This window comes from Canis lupus, chromosome 18 (genome assembly GCF_048164855.1).
Source record: "Canis lupus baileyi chromosome 18, mCanLup2.hap1, whole genome shotgun sequence".
Lineage (NCBI taxonomy): Eukaryota > Metazoa > Chordata > Mammalia > Carnivora > Canidae > Canis > Canis lupus.
In genome coordinates, this window is record NC_132855.1 from 47646060 (window position 1) to 47667519 (window position 21460).

At 35.5% G+C, this 21460-nt stretch overlaps 1 protein-coding gene and 1 long non-coding RNA gene across 16 annotated transcripts in view; one reads left to right on the plus strand and one right to left on the minus strand.

Annotated features, from left to right (window-relative positions):
* The window catches only part of DMTF1 (cyclin D binding myb like transcription factor 1), a 44155-nt gene that overhangs the window by 6162 nt on the left and 16533 nt on the right, over positions 1–21460 (minus strand). For all 12 annotated transcript variants that reach the window (XM_072784371.1, XM_072784361.1, XM_072784372.1 and 9 more), the window contains 9 exons: positions 19391–19485; positions 16141–16255; positions 14568–14644; positions 9659–9816; positions 8448–8480; positions 7467–7576; positions 5300–5528; positions 3707–3858; positions 2184–2393 (listed from right to left, as the gene is read on the minus strand). In XM_072784371.1, the coding sequence (XP_072640472.1) occupies positions 2184–2393; positions 3707–3858; positions 5300–5528; positions 7467–7576; positions 8448–8480; positions 9659–9816; positions 14568–14644; positions 16141–16255; positions 19391–19485 (1179 nt within the window). The remainder of the gene's footprint in view (positions 1–2183; positions 2394–3706; positions 3859–5299; positions 5529–7466; positions 7577–8447; positions 8481–9658; positions 9817–14567; positions 14645–16140; positions 16256–19390; positions 19486–21460) is intronic.
* LOC140609158 (uncharacterized) overlaps positions 17643–21460 on the plus strand; it is a 91386-nt gene continuing 87568 nt past the window's right edge. For 3 of the 4 annotated variants that reach the window (XR_012011102.1, XR_012011101.1, XR_012011103.1), the window contains exon 1: positions 17643–18874. This is a non-coding gene — a long non-coding RNA (uncharacterized lncRNA). The remainder of the gene's footprint in view (positions 18875–21460) is intronic. The other variant, XR_012011100.1, reaches the window with a different exon arrangement.

The window sequence follows — 21460 nt, forward strand, 5'->3', positions numbered from 1 at the left end:
GCTAACCCCTGGTATAGATCACAAAATATTTCTAATATTAGGAAGTAAGAAGAATACACTAAGGCTAACTTACAAGTCAACAGGAACTTGGTAAAAAAAATAAAATAAAATAAATCCTGGGCATTCTGGTCAGCAGTACAGATGACTGAAATGGTAGTAGTCCCTGAACATGAGGCTTCAGTTCTACCAGTATTACTCTTGAGCAATATAAGCCTGAGAAAACAGCTTGCTTTGAACCTACTAAAGTTCAGAGACTTTATCTGTCCTGTTTACTTCATGTAGTTGTTGGGAGGAACCACAAACATGAAATGTAAGAACACATTTGGGAGACTGAATGGTGCTTTAAAGATCACAAAGTATCATCTCTTTATAGGTGTGTCAGTTGAGGCTTTAGTGTTGGTTACACCTGACCAACATTATAAGGAACTAAGACTAGACAAAATGCGATCTCCTGGTGCTTTCATTTGCACCTGTATATGAATCCATGTGAAAAGTGATTTGGAATTAACTTTTAATGTGCAGTGTTTATGATAATTCTAAGTTGGAAAAGAAATGAGACACCTTTCGAAAGACATATACTTGATTCATGTTAGTATTTCTCTATTTGATGACTCCTAAGGTCATACTTAGAATAATTTAAAGTGATTCCAGATAAATAACCTTTGTCATGGTTAAGCAAACTATGGGCAGGGACAAATGTGGCTCAGGACTAAGAATGGTTTTTACACTTTTAAAAGATTGATTAAAAACTAGAAAACTCCACAAAGACCTATGGGCTGCAAAGTCTAACATGTTTGTTTATTATTCTGGCTCTAAAGCTTGCTAGTCCCTGACTCCTAACAACATAAAGGAAGAAACAAACATGAAATTTTAGCCTGAATGTAAAGAATAACTGATACAATGTAAAACTCTTACTAACATTTCTTTTTTTTTTTTTTCTTACTAACATTTCTTGCTGGAAGAAATAAAATCATTCTACATCTTAAAAAAAGGCTATCCTAAGGTACCAATTCTAAAATGTCTGCATTCCCACAAAGTATAGTAACCCAACAGCCAGGGAAAGTTCTAACAATCTCTGTGCACAATCTATAACCAACAGTAGCTCTCACATTTATGGCGGATCAGTAATTTCACGTTCTTTTGCAGTTCTTCAGGCTATAAAGTTAAATAAGCAAGGGCTAAAGAAATTCTTCATGTTTTATTTGATTGGTAGAAAGCTAAAGCAAAAAACCAAACTTAAAGTAGAACTTTAAAGACAGGCATGATTACTTTTAAAGGTCTCCAAGGAAACTTTGACAGTCACTGGATATGTGGATAGTGTGTCACCACCACCACCAGAGAGCAGTGATTCTCAAAATGGTGTCATAGTGGTCACTTGAAAATCCGGAGGGTGTTTTTATTTGCCATAATGAGGAAGTACTACTGGCATTTTGTGGGTGAGGCAGGGGACAGTGACCATCCTGCAATGTGTAGGACAGCCCACAATGAATTGTCTCACTCAAAATGCCAATAATCCCCTGAGAATAACACACAGCAATTGATATGCTCTTGGCAATCATCTTTCCATAGGCATAGTGTTTAAGTAGACAAAAGAAATGATAAAGTGAAGAATCGTATGGTTCTGAGAATTTTATTTTCATTCCTTTTCTGTTATAGAAAAAAAAAGTAGAAATATCAACTTGGCTTAGATCTTAGGAAATAAACTTCCCCTCCCTTTTGGGTTCTCATAATCTCATTAAACACAAAAATATCAGAGGCTAAGGAAAAAAAGGATAAACAGGATACTTTCCACAGGAAACTGGTTCTTTACTTCCTGAAGAAAATCTCATTCAAACCCATTTCTTCTACACACAACCTCAAATTCACCCCCAATTTGAGTGTCTGGTGAATTACTACAAAATGATGTGCCACCTTATGAACTCTTATTTCTTTGTTCAACTGATTGTATTTTAGGTAGCAGTCTATTAATCATTAATTCTTTGTAACATCTAAAAGTAAGATTTAAAATGGTTTATGATGACTCTTTTGTGCAAATATTAATTGAGCTAACAAATATAAAATGCCTTAGACTGCCTTTGTTAACTTCCACAAATTTCTGTCAACATTCTAGAAGAATGAAAGGTATTAGAGTCGTTACCAAATCATACAGGTCCAACAGCCAGGAGTCTTAAATGAACACTTACAGACATGGGTGATCTGGACTGGAATCTGCAAGGCTGTCATGGGGCTTGGAGAGATGGCTGTATTGTCTTCCAAGCGGGCGACTCTGATCTGAACATGCTGTACACTGGAATTGGAATTACTGTTTGGAACTCCAGATCCTGATTTATTCTCCAAAAGCGTTGGGTTGTTTTTTTGATTCTCATGTAACTGTTTAAGACCTTTTATTAAGACTGAAGGGAGATGGGTAGACAAAAAGAACATTGATTCTCCGACAGACCACCATCTAAGCAGCAAGGCAGGTGGGGGTAAGGAGGGAAAGTATTTGGAATAAATAATTGTACACTGCATGTGAGATCTCAGCAAAATAACAATAGAAATATTTGAAAGCTATAACCTATCTGGATATTTTTAGAAACATTATCACATAACAAAAAATTTTTTAAATAACATAATGTTTTCTTGCCATCTAAGATGCATTTAAAAAGTAGCCATTGTGAGGAACATGAAAATAAGACCTTCACTATGTCCTAGGCCTTCAGGATAAAATTTGGGAAGAATATTGTTAATGCAAAATAGCTTATTTCTCTTTTTAAGTGAACAGTGTACTTCCCCCTCCACTTACACAAAGTATTCAAAGAGAATGGACTATTTTAGCTACTGCAAAGGCATCATCAGTTGGCTGTGAGTTTAACTCACAACTCCAGAGTAGCAGCTCATCTTTTCCAAACAGTAATTATGCAACCACCTTGACTTCTTGTACAGGAAAGTCAAATCTAGACTTGCCCCCCTCCACTAGTCATGATTAACTACCAATCCTCTCAGGTGATAACTGCAACCTGGGTGGGTTCATGTGACATTGGTATTCATTCACTCTTCTGGTTTTAATATTCAATTTACAACTGTATTTTTTTTTAAATCTTATTTTCATTAAGCCAGAGTTCTTCAGCGTTTAATTTTCCTTTGGAAAAAAGAAGTTGGAGCATTCTACTAAGGGGAATGAATTTGACTGCCTTAATTAAAGGGATTGTACAACTTAGTTTTATGCCTAGTACAAAGCAGGCAATGAAGGGTTAAGCATGCTGTGCCTCACTTTTAAGCAAACCCAACTTAAGATCTCTAGATTTACATAATAAATTACAAATTTATAGTTTTTGTACTATAAAACTACCAAAGAATCTCTCTAAATAACAAACCCAGTAAAGATATGTGACATTATTCAACACATAACAGTTGATTTAAACCTAAAGTTTCAGAAATAGAGCTTTGTACACAATATGTAAAATCGTTTTCTTCTTCACAGTTTATAGGAGGAGAAGAATGTGTGCAAATGTGTATACTTTCGTCTTAGGTGCTTTGAATATTACCCATCACCCCCAGCTCTTCTCAAGGGTAGACAAAACAGTTACCCAAAGAAAGAGAGTGAAGATCTACTAAGATTCCTATCTCTATAGCTGAGGCAAAGGGCTTTGAACCTTTAAGCAATTCCTGAGGAGTAAATATGGTAAGACAAGGGTAGGACTTTAAGAAGCAAATAATACATTACCAGGGAATGAAACATCCTTATGATTTGCAATTTGTCTTTTGATGGTCCACCATTTACTGCGAAGCCACTGTGGTGAGCGGACACTGCTCCATCCCTCTGCTAACAGATCCCAGTTTATGTCATTTTCATCAGCTACATCAAGCTCTGCTATCCTACAGGTTACAAAACAAACGTCTGTTAGATGTTAATTTATTTCTCTGGAAGAACCCTCCTCTGATGACATGTGACAGCCCTGGCAACAGAGGGGATGGTAGCCTATGTCATGGGCACGCTGCTGCTAGTTGCATGGGAGAGGATTCTAGGAGTGCAGAACTGCTCCCAGAGCTAATAGCGAGGACATAGCACTAGCAAGAGCCTTTTGTTAATGGTACAAGCAACGGGCCAAACCGTAAATGGCCAGAAGCAGATGAAGCTCTGTCAAGGAAAGGGAGTAGCTAAAGGTTAGAACGGGGTAAGAACAGGGTTAAGTGTGTGTATAGTGTTCTGCAATGTTTTATAGTGTGTTACAGCAAGTTATTGCCTAAATCTGAGCTTTTCCATTTCTATAATCAACAAAAATGTTTAGAAGTGAGCTCCTTTGCAGATGACTAGTTGAAAAAGTATACTAAAAACAAAACCTGAGCAGCCCAGGTGGCTCAGCGGTTTAGCGTCGCCTTCAGCCCAGGGCTTGATCCTGGAGACCCAGGACTGAGTCCCATGTCAGGCTCTCTGCATGGTGCCTGCTTCTCCCTCTGCCTGTGTCTCTCTGTCTTTCTCTCGCTCTCTCTCTCTCGGTCTCTCATGAATAAATAAAATCTTTTAAAAAATAAAAATAAAAACAAAAAATAAAAACAAAACCCAAAATAAAATTAAAAAGACAAAAATATTCCAGGAGCAACCAAAACAAAAAACAGCAATGTAATAGTACAACTAAATCTGGGGTATTAATGATCTATTTGTTTTCCAGCTTCAACTGTCATGATTTTGATTTTCAGGAGGGAGTAGCTTTTACTACTTCAGTGCCTCATACATTTTCTTGCTGCTTTTTTTGCCCATTTGAGTCTCTGAGTCTTAATGGTTAAACCGACTAACTTAAAAAAATAGGCTTAGGATTATGATCTTAAAGCTATTTCAGGATATGTACAAAATGGAAGTTTCTGATTGGGTCCAATGTGAAGGTGTGTGGGTCACTGTACACTGGGCCCCCTCCTTGGCAATCTTAGCATGACAGCCCAAGATTGAAGGGCATGGAGACTGAAGAGCCCTCTTCCCTGCAACTTGGCCCCCTAGGTTAGCATGGAGGCACATTGGTGGGACAGTGGCAGGCTGTAGTACCACTGTGCCATACCTGTTCTGTGGATATACAGAGGACTTCAGTCTCCACACCTTCAATCTGGTACTTTGCACGAGTACTAAATCCACTAAAAAGGAACAAACACAAAACAAAAAAAGAACAACTCAATATGAAATGCATAGGATCTAAAAGATCCTCTGTGGATCCTTTCCCTATGGAAAGGATGCTTCTCAGACATTAGGCATCTAGGGAAACCAAAAGGGGAAATAACCTGTAGCCATGAAGCAGTTTTTGTTCATTAAAATATTTAGGACACAAACCTGAGGATGAGATTGATTTCATCTTCCTTGGTCCATTCAGTACCTCCACTCTGTTTCCAGTTCAGATAGTTGAGCCATTTAGAACGACACTGTTTTTCTGAACGGGTACCCACTCGTTCTGCCACAGCTGCCCATGACACGCCCTGTGTCACTATGTCACCAGGTTCAGTGCTTGTCAATTCATGAACCACTTCTGCAAGTCTCTTTTCCTCGTCTTCCGTCCACTTCCCTGAAAGAAGGAAGTCATCTAGACTACTACTGCTACCTTCTTTGGTTTTTGTTTTTGTTTTTTTTACAAATCAGATACAGCCCTGTATTTCCAAGGACTTATGGGAAGTACACAGAAGCACCAAAAGTATTTCTGAATGACTGTGGGGTGGTAAATTGCACATATCTACTAAGACAGTTGCATTTGAGTAGCCCAGTAAGGTTCTTCGTACAAAAGAAAATACAGAATCCTAAAAGAAAACACTGACTCTGGAGAGAAAAACTACCCAGTACATACCTAGGAAGAATTATGTGCTGTCAGGTTGTACTAATCCTAAGTGGGAAGAGCTTCAGGGATGGCTTGACAGGACACAGAAACTCATAATCACAATTTTTCCTGTCTTGCCCAAGATTCCCTGCTCTGCAGAAGTGGGGTAAGCTCAATAGAGATCCTTCATTACAGGAATGAATGATGAGAGGCAAGTGGAATGACTCCCATGGGCTTCTACCCACTTTAGTAAATATGAAAACCAGGTTTATACCATCTCCTTTCCCCATTATCCCAACTCCAAGATACTGTGATCAAACAGAAGTCTGAGACTGGTGTTCACACATGATTTTATTCCAGGTTTTCCTGAAGCCATAAACCAGTCATGACACCAAATGATCCTCTTGTTTTTTCCTTAAGGAACTCGAGCAGAGAAACAGGAAAGACCAAACTTTTTTTTAACTCCTTCTACTTGTTTCCATTTTGTGACTAGCAGCTAAAATAATCTAGAAAATTTCAGAAGAGCTGTGTGCTTACATCAGGGATTCATTTATTGAACAAATATTTACTGAATGTCCATTATGTGCTAGGCATATTTACTGAATGTCCATTATGTGCTAGGCACAGTTGTGGATACCAATTTTCAAGACAAAGTCCTGCTCTCCTATTTTAGCAGGGCAATAAAAGGGGTTCTGTATTCACAGTGCCTAATATAAAACTCTGGGGTCCCATCCTAAATCTAGAGCTCCTATTCCTGCTTCATTGATTAAGCTGTCATGAATCATGGAATGACAGAATTGGTGGAATTTATGTTTTCAATGTCTTGCAGGTCATAGTGCTGGTGAAATGGTTAAGAGGGAAATACTCCCGGTTCCACGTTAGCAGGGAGGGAAGAGAAAAAAGAAAATACATACCCTGGAAGCGTAAGCTTACCTTGAGAACTATTTTTCTTATTCAAAGACTGAGCACAGATTGTGGCTCCTTTAGAGAATTTTAGGGCTAAAAGGAAACTATGAGATCACCTCTTCTAACCTCTTTATTTGAGAGGAAATTGAGGCTCAGAAAGGTTATGTGAAAGTTAGTGTCAGAGCCTCAATACTGTTGCTGGTCACAAAGGTTAGGCTTAATAGTATCATTAGTATGTTTATATATATTAAACATTAAATAGGTATTTGTGGTCTGGACTAGAGACTAAAACACTAATGACTTTGTTGTACGGAAAATATACTTACTTGTTTGAACTAAGCAAAACAGCCACAGCATTGGAAGATAACTTACGTTGGGATCTGCCTGAACTCAAGTTTTTTATAAACATGAGTTGATAAGCTGTTGTTAACAGAAGCTCAACAGTTAGATGGGCTTAAATTAAAACTACTTCCTGGATATAAGCCTTAGTAGTAAGTGCTCTCCCCACTGGCGCAATTTTGAATTGCTACAAAATGGAAATGGGCTACACCTGAAACCTCTGAAACTGAGGAGCTGTGTCCCTGTGAACAATGTTACTTTACACAAATGCAGAAAAATGAATGATTACTTGGGTCTATAAAGTGTGAAGAAAAAGGAAGACTAGAAAATAAAATGTGAACTTGAGTGAATGATAAATGTCTTTCCAGAACAGAAGAGAAAGCAGTTAAGTGCAGGGGCGGGAGGCTCCAGTGAGACAGGAGCAGCCCCCAGCAGCACTCACAGTACCTGTGTTGCAAGTATCCTTCATCAGTCGGCACCGATCTTTGACGGAAGACGCGCTTCTTCCTAGCGCCGCCCCTATTGTTGCCCAGTCATTGCCATGCTTTATCCGGAGCCTAAAACAAGAGTCTGCCAATCAGCATTGGGTTCAACTGTTTTCTCCCTTTTAATTTCATCATTTATTCTTCATTCTTCTTCTTCCCATTTGACTGGTTTGGAAGTTGTGGGCAGCAATACTTTGAGAGCCAAAGTTTGAAAGTGTGGCCTTTTGGGGGGTCCACAGTTGTCTGTGGGTGAAAAAAAAACAGGCAGCAATTGCCTTTTTCCTGGGTCAGAGAAGAAATAAGTAACTTGGATATGTGTTCAAAAAAGACCAAATTTCCCCTCAGGTTACTGACATAATTTCCCAGGCAATCCCCAGATTGTACCCTTTTGAGTACTCCTAACAAGCTCTTCTCAGACAACTGAAAAAGTTTCCCAAGCTGCTACCATCATAAAGAGGATCAACTTTCAATTTTTTTCCACGACCCATACAATCCATTAACTCATACTTTATGGCCCCACTCAACAAAGCAAAATTTTTTCCTGTGAAATAGTCTTTTTAAGGTAGAGTCCACCCAGACATTAAGTGAAACATTTGCCAAGTCGCAGTTCTAAAACTAAGATGTAGAACCCTGGTTTTGATCTTGGTATGTAAGTTCCTGAGATTTAGTCTTCAGGCTACCAGGAATGGCCATCTAATCTGTTCTGTTCTGTAACTCTTATTAGTGGTTTGAGGACATATTTGGCAACTCACAATAGTAGAAGACTAAATTTATGGGCATGGCTACTCTGTGCAGGTATGGATCTGAATAGTTCTTTTTATGGTCAATCATGCTTAATAAAATCTCTTGACATTTTCAAAGTAAAAGTTTAAAAAACGAAGATACTAAAAAAGTTAAAACCCAACTATCAGAATTCATGGAAAGAAAAAAATTTTAAACTTACTCCTTGAGCTTTTCAATTTCTTCAGGTGTGTATCTAGAAATTTAAAGACATTTTTAAAAAGATCAATTAAAACAAAGAATACTAAAAAACTTTAATAAAAATCAGAATTTCACTTAGGAAGCCAAATACTAAGTCACTTAGCATTATTGATAATATTTTTAAAATAACCAATTCCAAAGTAAATTACTGAAAATTAAAACTGATGCTTTTATTTTCTCTTTTTAAAAAACAAACATTTAGCTATAATAAAAGTGAGCAATGTACATTTTTCTCTAGGAAAATTCAACATTTAAAGCATATTTGCTTCTATTCTTAGTCTTCCTTTATTTCAAAACTGGTTTCAGACCCTCTAATATCATAGCTATTCTTTTTTTTTTTTTTTTTTTTATCATAGCTATTCTTAAAGACTTATGAATGACACTTATGTAAACCAGAGCTAAAATGCAAATTTATGGTAAATTCTCACAAGGCACCAAAAAATTTAAAAATTCTCTTCATTTCCCCTACCCATGCATGGACATCTGCCATATTCTTGCTCCAATATAAAGGCTCTTTTTCTTTAGTTGACAAGTACTCAATACAGTCAATGCAATGTTCTTTTTAGAAAGCATGATCTTATAAACTACACTATGACTACCTAAAATTCCCAAAGAGAAATTAAAACTATGTCAGGAACACTACAGAATCATTGCATTGAAAAAGATGATGCCTTCCCATCAATGTTACCTATAACAGAAATCCACGCATTATATTCAGAAATTTAGTTATTTTTCACTCTGGTTTTATTTAAAAAAAAAAAAGTCACTAACCTAGGAAATGCTATAGTATAAATACATGCTTTAACCAAAAAATGAATAGGAACAATATTACTAATGAATTTAGAGGGTTTTTTTCCATACACTAAATCTTGAACCACTATAATTTTTTTATAATGTTACTTTATTATAAAGCAGACTTTGATGTATGAAGACAGCTAAGTCTAAAATCTGACATATATAAGGTGATTGAGATACTAATTTCTAAAAGGCCTTGTTATAATGAGATTTCCATATTTATAACATGGACCTGGAGAAAAAAACATTAACACAACAAACAGTAATTTATAACTGTCTCCAATTAAAGTTCTGATCATAACTATATTTTAAAAATGATTGCTCCTTAAATATTTCCCCTAATTACATGAAAACATGCAGCATTACAGGTTTTCATACTTTCCCACATGGTTTCTGTCATCATACATGCGAAGCACTCTTCTATAAACTGCAAACAAAGGCCGGTTCAGACCCCATGCTATAGTCCTGTAGAAATCTTTTCTTTCGTCTTTTGACATCTCAAAGATGATTTCTGTAGCATCTTTTATTCCGCGTGCCTAAATGGGTTACATTTCTTTGATTTAGGGATTTCTGGTAAAATGCATTTGGATATACTATGCTTTCTATAAGTTGTTTTTTAATGTTCAAGATCATCAATGGCATTTAGAAAAATAATGTATTGCTAATTCATTAATAAGTCAAATATAAACTTTAAAATGTTTCAAGAGATAATGAAGTGATACTTAAATGTTCCAAAAATGAATTGTATTAAATTCAATAAAGTCAAGTTGTGTCAACCCCTTTCAAAATTATAAAAAGTTAATATTTAAAGAAAGTAGAAAAGAATCATAAGAACAAAATTAATGGACCTAGGAATCAAATAAATAACAAATGACAAGCAAAGCTAAATAACAGTTCTCTGAAAAAACTCATTAGGACTAATAAAATATGAAAAGATAGACTATGGCAACACTAAAAGACAAAACAATATTGGAAATGAAAAAATGGAGCCTAAGTAGAGATGTTAAAGAGATAAGAGAACTGAACATTATGAAAATTCTATGGCAAAAAATTTGAAAAGTTACATAAAATGAATAAACTCCTAGAAAAAGTCAACTTACCAAAACAGAATCAGGAAGATAGAAAATCTAATAAGCACAGACCACCAAGAAAATTTAATCGGTTATTAATAATTTTCTCACAATGGAAATACCAGATCCACATGACACTACAGGTAAATCCTACTAAACAATCAAGAGAAACAGAATTCTGATTTTAAACTATCCTAGGGTATAGAAAAACAGGGGGGACATTTCCTCATTTTATTAGGCTAGCATAACCTCAATAGCAAAATCAGACAAGACTGTTTCAGAGAAGAATTTTTAGGCAAGCTCATTGAGTAACACAGATCCCCAGTCCCTAAAATATTGAGCACACTGAACTCAGCAATGTATAAAAAGGTTAGCAGTCAATATGAAAAGTGAGCTTATTATAGGAATTCTGTGTTAATTTCAGAAAAATTACTAATTATTATAGTATTATTAAATTTATGGAAAATGTTAATCTCTATAGATGTGGAAAGAGCATTCATAACATAGAACATTCATATGGGATTACACTCCTATCAAGTTTGGATTTACTGATAATCTGATAAAAGAAAATATATAAAAAGTATAGACTGAAAAGGAAAAATCACAGATGTTACGTATGTAGAAACTTAAACAGTATTTAGTGAGTCTACTGGTTTCAAAATCATTATAAAAGTGATTTGCATCTCTATACAAAGATCATAAAAAAGTTTAAAAGTTCCCATTTACAGTAACATCAAAATTAAAAGCAACAGGACTAAATCTAAGGCAAGTCCTTTTTGGAGGAAAACAAACTATCAAAAGGAATTAAGGAGGAACCCACTACAATGGAAGGTATATAATGTTCTTAGTCGGAAGATGGAATACGGTATGGATGTTAATTACCCTTAAATTGATGTACAGATTCAGTGCAGCCCCCATAAAATGCCAACAGTTTTCCATTCTCTGCCACTTGATTCTAAATTTGTAATGGAAAAGCTAAGGGACAAAATCAACCAAGACATTCATAAATAAAGAGACTTGCCCCATCAGATGCTATGACTTCTGAAGACTGTGCTATCTATACTAGTGCAAGTATCAACAAATAGAACCTGGGAACAAATTAGAAAACCTAGAAACAAATCTGCGGAAGCTTGATTTGGGACAGAATGGACACTGAAGACTGGGAGAAGACTGACACTCCATAGCAATGCTAGGACAACTGTCTTCTGTGTAAAAAAAAACCTCCAACAACAGTGAAACCCCATCTCAAAGCTATAGGAAAAAAAAATCAACAGGAAAGGTAAAACTCTAAAACTTTTATGTGACAACATATGGGGGAGTATCTTTCTGCCCTTGAGGCAGAAGAGGATTTCTTAAATAACCATGCAAAATATAAAAGGAAAAAATGGTTATTTTGATACTGAAATGAGGAATCTTTTTTCATCAAATGACCCCCACAGAGAGGGAAAAGATAGGCCACTGAATTGGGACAAAATACCTGTCCTACAAATAAACAAAAGGCCATTAGTATCCAGCATACATTAAGAGTGTCTAGAAAATGAAAAAGATAACCCCAGAGAAAAACTGATTAAAAACACAAATAGGAATTTCAAAGAGGAAACCTAAAAAGTGGCCACTAAACATATAAGATTATGTAATCAGAGGAATACAAATTAAATCCAAAATAAAATACCATTTACATCCATCAGATTTGTACAAATTAATATCAAAAAAACTAAAAAGACCCCAAATGACCATTAACTGCACATAGGTTACTACAGTATATATACTAGCATAATGAAATAGTTAAAAAAAGTCAACAGGGTATGGATCACAAAACCACAATAAATAACAGAAGCCAATTAAAGAAATAAAATTACATTGATATGCATTTTATCCATTCTCTTGAATGTATAAAAAAACCCTTCACAGTAAAAAGTTTCTAAATTTTTTTTAGTAATTTTATATAATCTCTATACCCAATGTGGAGTTCGAACTTAAGACCCTGAGATCAAGAGTCACACACTCTACTGACTAAGCCGGCAAGGTGCTCCAAGTTTCTAATTTTAGAATCTAAAATTCTCTTATGCCAGTTCTGCAAATAATTAAACGTAACATTTACAAGCCTAATACATGAAAGACACTGTGTTGCAGGATAACCATATAGTGAGATGAAAAGATTCTTCTGCTATCTTTTTAAACAGCAGCACATAATAAAAACCATGGTCAAATATAAGATAAAATATCTTTTACCAAGATCAGTACATCTTTTTGGACATTTCCTATTTCTGCCAATCCATTCATCATTCTCCCAGTCATCCAAAATAAAACACTCTGAATCCTTCTTTTCCTTCTTCCCCAACATCCAGTCACCAAGTGTCCTTAGAGAGACTACCTGCTTATCTACCCTTTCCCTGCCAATTCTTCCACCACTGTCCTTTAAAGTCTTTAACTACTCTTATCTGGTCAAGTGAAATGATCCTCTACAAGGTCTCAAATTTCAGTCGCATTCCCACTCTTTAATCATAGAGTTGAAGGGGTCCTTGGAAACCATCCACTCCAATTCTCCAGACAACAAATCAGCTTACTTCCCAAAGTTCTGTGTTCTTACCATTCGTTACTGCCTTATCTAAATCTGCAGCATTTTTCAAGTTTTAACTAAAGTGTATGTGACCAGTGGATAACTTTAATACACTTCTGAATACGTTTTTCAGTGGTCATTGTATCTGTGTTTCTCTTTAAAAAATTAGTTTGGTGAGAAGGATCTTTATTCATTAACAAAGAACTAAAGGGTTGTTGTTTTTTTTAAGATTTTATTTATTTATTTGGCAGAGAGAGCAAGCATAAGCAGGGGAAGCAGCAGAGGGAGAGGAAGAAATAGGCTCCCCAGCGAAGGCCTCAATCCCTGGGATCATGCCCTGACCCAAAGGCAGACGCTTAACCCGACAGCCACCCAGCGCCCCAGAACTGAAGTTTTTAATTTACTCTTTATAATTTACAGAGCTTCGCTTGGGAAGAATGCAGGTTAAAATTAAGCTTAAGAATGTGGACATTCTAGGCAGCAATGTATGTATAATAGTTAAAAATTATATAAACCACCTAAGTATCAAACAATAGGAGAATGGCTAAATAAATACTGTACACCTCCCATTCCCAAACAATGCTATGGTCTGTTTTTCAAACATGCACTAACTCCTTTAAGGGAATGATAAGCAAATCATTGGAAAGATTTCCTTGAGAAGAGCACAGACCTACTCCACCAATCCCTCACTCAACTAAGTTACCCGTTTTTCTCATTTCCTATAGGACTGGACTTCACAGTCAAGTTTCCAAAGGCTAATTATTCAGTTCAAGTTAAAGGGGCTAACTTAATGTGCTCTGGGTTTCATTTCTGACTCCTTGGTGCTCAGCATTTGCTCATGCTGTTCCCTCCGGCCCCACGCTACCAAAGTTCTATTCCTGTAAGACTCCACTCAAATCCTGTTCTTCCAAAAAAAAAAAATATATATATATATATATATATATATTATATATATATAATTATATATATATCCTGTTCTTCCAATATTTTCAATAACTGTCCTAACCCTAAGAACATATTCTTCCTTCTCCAATCTCATGCAGAATTCACAGCATGTATCACTCAAGGGTACAAAGCCTTGTATTATTTTTTACTTGCTTTCAACATTCCCAAATCAACTGCTGGTTTTTAAAAAGGCAATACCATGGGTTATGGCAATTCATATCTCCAGTACTTCAAAAACACTTTGTTCAAGAGATATTTAATGAAAAGAATGACTTAGCTAACAGCAAATAGGCCTCAATATGAAAATGAACTAAATTATTCATTTTTTTTTAAAAAGAGGAAGACTCTCATGTCATAAGTTCACTCAAAGAAGATGTGTATATTAGGCTTCAGACAATATAAGCTTAAACTCTTTTATAGGCTGCTTGAAAAGACAGGGCTTTAAGATTCTGAAAAGCTTTTAGGATTTTGTATAAACTTCAGGTGTTTCCTAAAGCAGTAAAGCTACTGTAAACTATGAATTCAAAATTTATTTTAAAATATACTATAATCATACACCTTACAATTATGAAGCTATAACATACATATTAGTCAATCATCCATTACAGAAATTACTGCAAAGCTCCTAGTAAGTAGATACAATAATGCTGTGATTAATTTTTGCAATTGGCAATGAAAAATTCGTGAAACAAAAAAAAATGCCATAAAATACCTTTAAATAGCGTTCAATATTGTTCATCAAAATATCAATTTCTTCCTTAGACCACATCCCCTGTTTCCATTTATGTCCTTAAAGAAAAACAGATAATGTTATAGAAAATGTTATCCCTCAAGAGGAATAAGATACTAAAGTTTGCTATGTGATTAAATAAATTATCTGAGGGAATAAAATGTAGCTAATTTCTTGTTTATCTGAAATCTGAAAGATCCCAGGGAGTTATTTTTGCAACCTCTTTTAAGTATTTTAATTGTCTGTAACCTCTTTTATTCTAAGGCCCTGTGCCCAATGTGAGGCTTGAACTCATGACCCTGAGATCAATAGTCAAATGCTCTACTGACTGAGTCAGCCAGGGGCCCTGTAACCCCTTGTTTTTAAGAATACATTTGATTCTGGGACACCTGGGAGGCTCAGTCAGTTAAGTGTCCAACTCTTGCTTTCAGGTCAGGTCATAATCTCTGGGTCATGAGATCGAGCCCTGCATCAGGCTCTGCGCTCAGACCAGAGTCGGCTTGAGATCTGGTCTCTCCCTCTCTCTTTGCCCTTCCCTCCCCTCTCACTCTTTCCTCTTCTCTAAAATAAAAACAAAAACAAAAACAAAAACAAAAACAAAAACAAAAACAAAAACAAAACGGATACAATTGATTCTATTAAATAAAGACAATAATTAGTAAAAGACTGAAAAACTATTACTTCTTCTCAGTTGTATGTCTTATTCTTTGAGCAATAAAGGCATGCTAAAAATACATGAAAATTAAAGAACCAAATCATGCTCAAAACTGTCTGAAAAATTATCAATGGAAATAATATATTTTATGGGCAAGAGAACACACAAAAGATCCTAGGACAAGGTAAAAATAATATGTTGGATATCAAGTGAATTATATATTCAAAATGAGTATTTACTATGCAGTGGTTGAAAACAATCAATTTACTTACTTTTGCTTCCTTTTCTTACTTCAGAGTGGTGTACACACAACCCCCACTTTCTTATAACAGCTCCCTACCAATCCTTATGAACTCCATAGCTCTATAAACACTTTAATCTTCTAAGCTGCTTATCAGGCCAAAGTTAGATCTCTGAAAAGACTTGACTTCCCACTCCCATGTGCAGTAACTATACTTTCTTTTAAATGCTACCACTGTGCATCTGTTTATAATTTACTGCATCTCAGAGAAGTTATGATCAATTATTAAAAAATTAATGTTGGTTTCATGGTCTCATTCAGAGCCAAAGTTAAACAATTACAAAAACTCAATTATTGTAACTACTCAATCACAATTATGAAATCATCAAAATCCTGATGACTATAAGTTCTTTTTATCTCTATTTATTCCCAATGGACACTAAAATTTAAAATATATTTTACCGGGATCCCTGGGTGGCGCAGCGGTTTAGCGCCTGCCTTTGGCTCAGGGCGCGATCCTGGAGACCCGGGATCAAATCCCACATCGGGCTCCTGGTGCATGGAGCCTGCTTCTCCCTCTGCCTATGTCTCCGCCTCTCTCTCTCTCTCTGTGTGACTATCATAAATAAATTAAAAAAATATATATATATATATTTTACCTTTGTTAGTCAGAGAATCCTTATCTTCTTTAGTTGTAAACCATGCTTGGCTAACTGCTGAAACTTCCTCATTACCCAAGGGGGATATTTCATCTAGTTGTTCATTCTGTAGAATCTTGAAGAAGTAAAGGTAAAAAAAGAAAAAAAAGTATAGGTTGATTTAATACAACCTGATTCATTTTCTTTGCGATACTAAACATTATGAAACTCTAATATAGTAATACAGAATTCATTTGCTTTAGATATAGTAAAAACAATTTCAATTTATAGAAAAACAAGTATTTTTTTATTTTTATTACGGTAATTTGAAAACAAAACTGCCTAACAAAATATGGCCTTTGTTTAATAACTCCGTAGTAGTGGCCTGAATTTATAGAGTAACTAAGATTCCATTAGGTACTTAAACCAATATAAGATATCTAAAGCCATACGTATATTTAGATATGTAAAATGAGCTCATACATACAATAAAATGGAAATGCTTTGATTGAATATCATGACTGTTCATGTCCTCATAGGTAGTTTGCTGATAAATATATAATCATCTGTAATGTAATCTCTTGGTTAAATTTAAAGGATTAACAGGCCAAATCAAAAGACACTACAAAATCAAGGTCTGCTTATTTTTTATTGACAACTTTATTTTCACCAATCTCTAAAACTGGTTCCTAACCTCATCAATGTACCTTCTTATCAAAGAACTATATGGTATTCCTTTTTTTATTATTATTGTAGCTAAAGCAGTCTTTATCAAGAAATGTAGAGTTAAAAACTAACAGCTTTTTGAGATATAATTCACATACCATAAAACTCACCCTTTAAAGTATACAATTCAGTGGCTTTCAGTACATGTATGCAATTATCACACCAGGTATATTTTCAATTACAGACATACCTAATCTAACGAATTCTGTAGGAACTAAAGCCGCTTAAGAGAGCTGGTGCCTTGGGTTAGATACAGCTATAGCGTGAATCAGGAAGATGTGGCAACCGTGACACCATTTCAGGGATAAGTCCATCTATCATAGGCAGACCAGGAGGAAAGTCACACGCTAGTGGCCACTCAACGAAGTTCAATTTCAGTTGACTAGATCAACTACACTATGTCACTGGCCAGAGGGAAGTCCTAACAGACACTGGACTATTTATTGAATAGGCAGAAACTGAATTTCTAATTTCAAGAGGAACTGAAATTATCCTACTTGGAAAGAGAGAAGCTGTCAGTGAACACGAGAAATGTCACATTTCCATTGTCACCTATGTTTTTTTATATCTGGGAGTAATGAATATCTTGTATTCAAGAGAGTGCTGTTCTTAATTAAATCCATGCGCAAAAGGCTAAAGTCACTGGAACAAGTATGAAAAGTTTTGTAACCCTGTGTTTATGTGTCCTACATTTTATATATATATATATATATATATATATATATATATTTTTTTTTTTTAAAGATCAAGAGGCTACCTTTATAAAGGTGAAAATGGAGAAGACTAGACAAGTAATATCTAAGGCCTCTCATATTCTGAAGATCCCAATTGTCTAAGATTTGATACACAGAGGTTATTCTTCAAGGGTGATATAGATTGCTGTGAAAGACTTTGATAAAAATAATACCCACTATTAAGAAATGTAATGTAGAAAATATTCTGAGATGACCTTCTCTTACATGTTAATCACCTGGTTAAAAGAATAAAATCACTATTTCCCAAAGTGAGTCTAGAATATACAGCTCACTCTCTGAACCTTTTTTAGTTTCTAATTACTTTTCAAGCATCTCCCATTGTTGAAATGGAACTAGTACATCAACTGCTACAATATGCGAAATAATTACACCTGCTTTGACACAGAGCACAGCGAAAAGCAGACTAGTTCTGAACTCTGAACTATGCTTTCACTCACGAACTCACGACCTAACGGTGTTCTTGTGAAACAGCTACTAGAAATTATTAAATGTTCTTCATTCACTAAACTGGTAATAACAAACCAAGAGGCCAACAGCAAATTATTAACTCATTAACTCTAAAGAAATAACCCCCCAAAAAAACACCCTATGATTTGTCTAACACTGACAATGCCCAGTCTTTTAACAAGTTGTAAACCAAATCACACACGTATATATACACAGCTATTTTTACTAGAATTGAAGTGAGATTTCAATTCTTCAAAACAGAATTGAAGTGAGACTATACATTCTTTGAATTGGAATGAATTTGAGAAGCCCCATTTTGAAGAATGTGTTCTATGGCTTCAGAGGACTTGGAAAAAATTCCTTCCAAATCACCCACTGAAATCCAAGAGCAGATTATGAGGATCTCTAGCCAGGCTCAATACTGTTTGAAACACATGAAAGACTTACTCCTCTAAAAATGCTGTCATCCTGGAATCACTGTAAAGCTTCCTGTTGAAAAAGGTTCACAGTGCACCCACCTGAGATGTCCTTAGTCTTTGATGTTATATATCACCTCGTAACTCTTACACTTAACTGAAGGGTCATTGTGATACTTCACATAAGAAAAATGTCATAATGTCTCTAGTATCTACTTCAAAAATATTTTTTTAAATAAAGAAATGAAGCAAAAGGACAAGATACTAAAAAAGAAAGGCACAATCAGCCAGACATAAACTTAAAAGTAAAATAGATTTAAGCTCCAGGTTATCAAAGAGAGCAAAGAATTCTGATTACGTTTGGCAGAAATGACTCATATGAGACAAAGAAGTTCACAGAAAAGGAAAGCAGTAAGTCCTACTTGCTATTCAACCTCTTAACTCAGGGTAAAATGTATCTTAGTCCTATAGGCACCAAAAGGGACTTCGACTGTTGTTTAAAATCTATGTGAGATGAGTAGTTTCCCTTTATATTAGAACAGGGAACATATGTGGCCTTTCTAAATCAGTTACTAGACATTAACTGTTGGGTTAACACTTAAAAGGCTTTATATCAATATCTTATATAATTGTTAAGATAAACTTAAGGTTATTGAATAGCTCAAGTGAGATTATTCCATGTAGTTGATGAATGCATGTGCACCATCTGTTTCAACAGATGTGAACCACTCTACAGGGAATGCATTTTCAAACTCTATCTTTGTCTACTATTCTGAGATTCATGTAAGCAGGGACTGGAAATATGAATGAAATAATAAATCTTACCTCAATTCTGTCTTGTCAGATAAATTATGTTCTCATCATTTTATCACCTAAAGTATGTGTTAAGGATAATCCTCTTGTAGTCAGTAAAAAGACTCACTATACCTGAATCTGTGTCACAGTTCCCTCAGTAATCTCATCATCTGCCACCTCTGTGGTTGCAGTCATGGTCACCTCAAAGCTCTGATCATTTTCTGAAACTTAAAGAAAAAAAGAACAATTCAACTCCAGAATATACAAGTTTTAATTATTAAAAAAAAAAATCCATGGGAAAAAAAAATATGTGACCATCTCATTTCCTAACACATTCCTTGCCAATTAAGCCCACATATATACATTTAACAAATACACATATATTTAACAAAAATTTATTGTGTGCCTAATCACACACACCAAGTATTGCTTTGGGTAATGGGAAGACAGCAGTAAGCAAATGAAACAAAATCTTGACTTCATGGTACTTCTAGTAAGGAAGACACAAAATGAACATATTATGTCAAATGTTGATAACTAATGAGAAAAAAATAAAGCAGAAAAGAGAATGTATTGGACGTAGGGACTGAAATTTTAGATAGCAGGCCAGGAAAAGTAAACAAGAGCTAGACGCAAGTGAGAAAAGGAGCTAGTTGCATAGGTATCTTAAAGAGGAGCACTTCATGCAGAGGGAAAGCCAAGGGCAAAGACTGAGATAGAGGCACACCTGGACTGTTCAAAGGAATGGCAAGGAAGACAGAGTGGCTACAGAAGACTGAACAGGAACATAAAGATGTCGTGTGGAGACTTGAAGGGCAATGTAAAGACTTTGGCTTTAATGCTCAAATGGGAAACTACTGGAAGACGCAGAGTTACATAATCTGACTTTTAATAGGCTCGCTCTGGCTCCTAAGCAGACAACAAACTGAAGGGCAAGAGGGGCTGCAGGGAAATCAGTTAAGAGGCTAATTCAGTAATCCAGGTAAGAGAAGTCAGTGACTTGGACAAGGGCTGAAGCAAGTGAAGGTGATGAGTAGTTCAAATTGTGGATATATTTTGATTTGGGAACCAAAAGGATTTGCAGATAAACCAAATACGAAAGAAACTGAAAAGTCAAGGATGTTATTAAAGTTTCAAAAATTTGAACTATTGGATGAATGTATCTTCCATTAACGAAATGGGGAAGAGCACAGAAGAATCAAATTTTAGAATTTAAGAAGTTTCAGGAGCTTGGATTTAAACATACTAGTTTGAGATAAAACATCTAGAATTAAGATGAAGTCTGGAATGGAATAAATCTGGGCATCATTACCTGAGATAGGTTTTAAAACCATGAATTCTAGGGAAAGAAAGAAAACAAAACAGAAGCAACTTAAGAACTGAGTCCTGGACTACTGCAATTTAGAGCCTGGGGAGATGTGAACAGTATAAGAGACTCAAAAGGCACAGATATTAAGGTAGAAAAAAACTAGAGGAAAGTGTTCCTTAGAAATCAAATGACAAAATGTTACAGAGTGATAAATATTGTCAAAAAGTGTGGACAGATCAAGTAAATATGACAAAGACTAAAACAAACAATAACCACCACTGGCCGTAGCAGCATGATAGTCTCAGTAGACCTGGGAAGAACAGTTTTGGTGAACTGTTAGAGGTGAAACCCTGACTGGAGTGGGTTTAAGGAAGAATGAAAGAAGAAATGGAGGTAAGTGATCAATTCTTTCGAAGTATTCTGCTCTAAAGGAAGGAGAGCAGTTAGATGGGAGCCTAAAGTGGGCAAATGGGAGTTTTTATTTTAAAGAAGATATTATAGTATGTTAGTAACGCCTATGGGAATGATCCAGTAGAGAATAAAAAACTGATGATTCAGAGGAGACAGGAAACAAATGCTGCAACGATGTCCTTGAGTAGGTAAAAGGGATGCAATCTAGTAAAGCAAAGGGCCAGCGTTAGCAGAAAAGAGAGAATGTATGGACTTAGCTACATGTGGATATGTATTTGTTGTAGTGGAATTTTGTAGGAACTTGTTCTACTTCAATTTTCTCAGTAAGTAGAAACAAGGTTATCTGCTGAGAGGAACAAAGGTGGAGAAAATACTAGAAGTTTCAGGAGTTTATGACAGTCATCACTGAATGGGAGAAAAATCATCCATTTGGTAAGTGTGGCATAGCTGGCAGGCAACAGTATGAGCCCACTTCAAGTTAA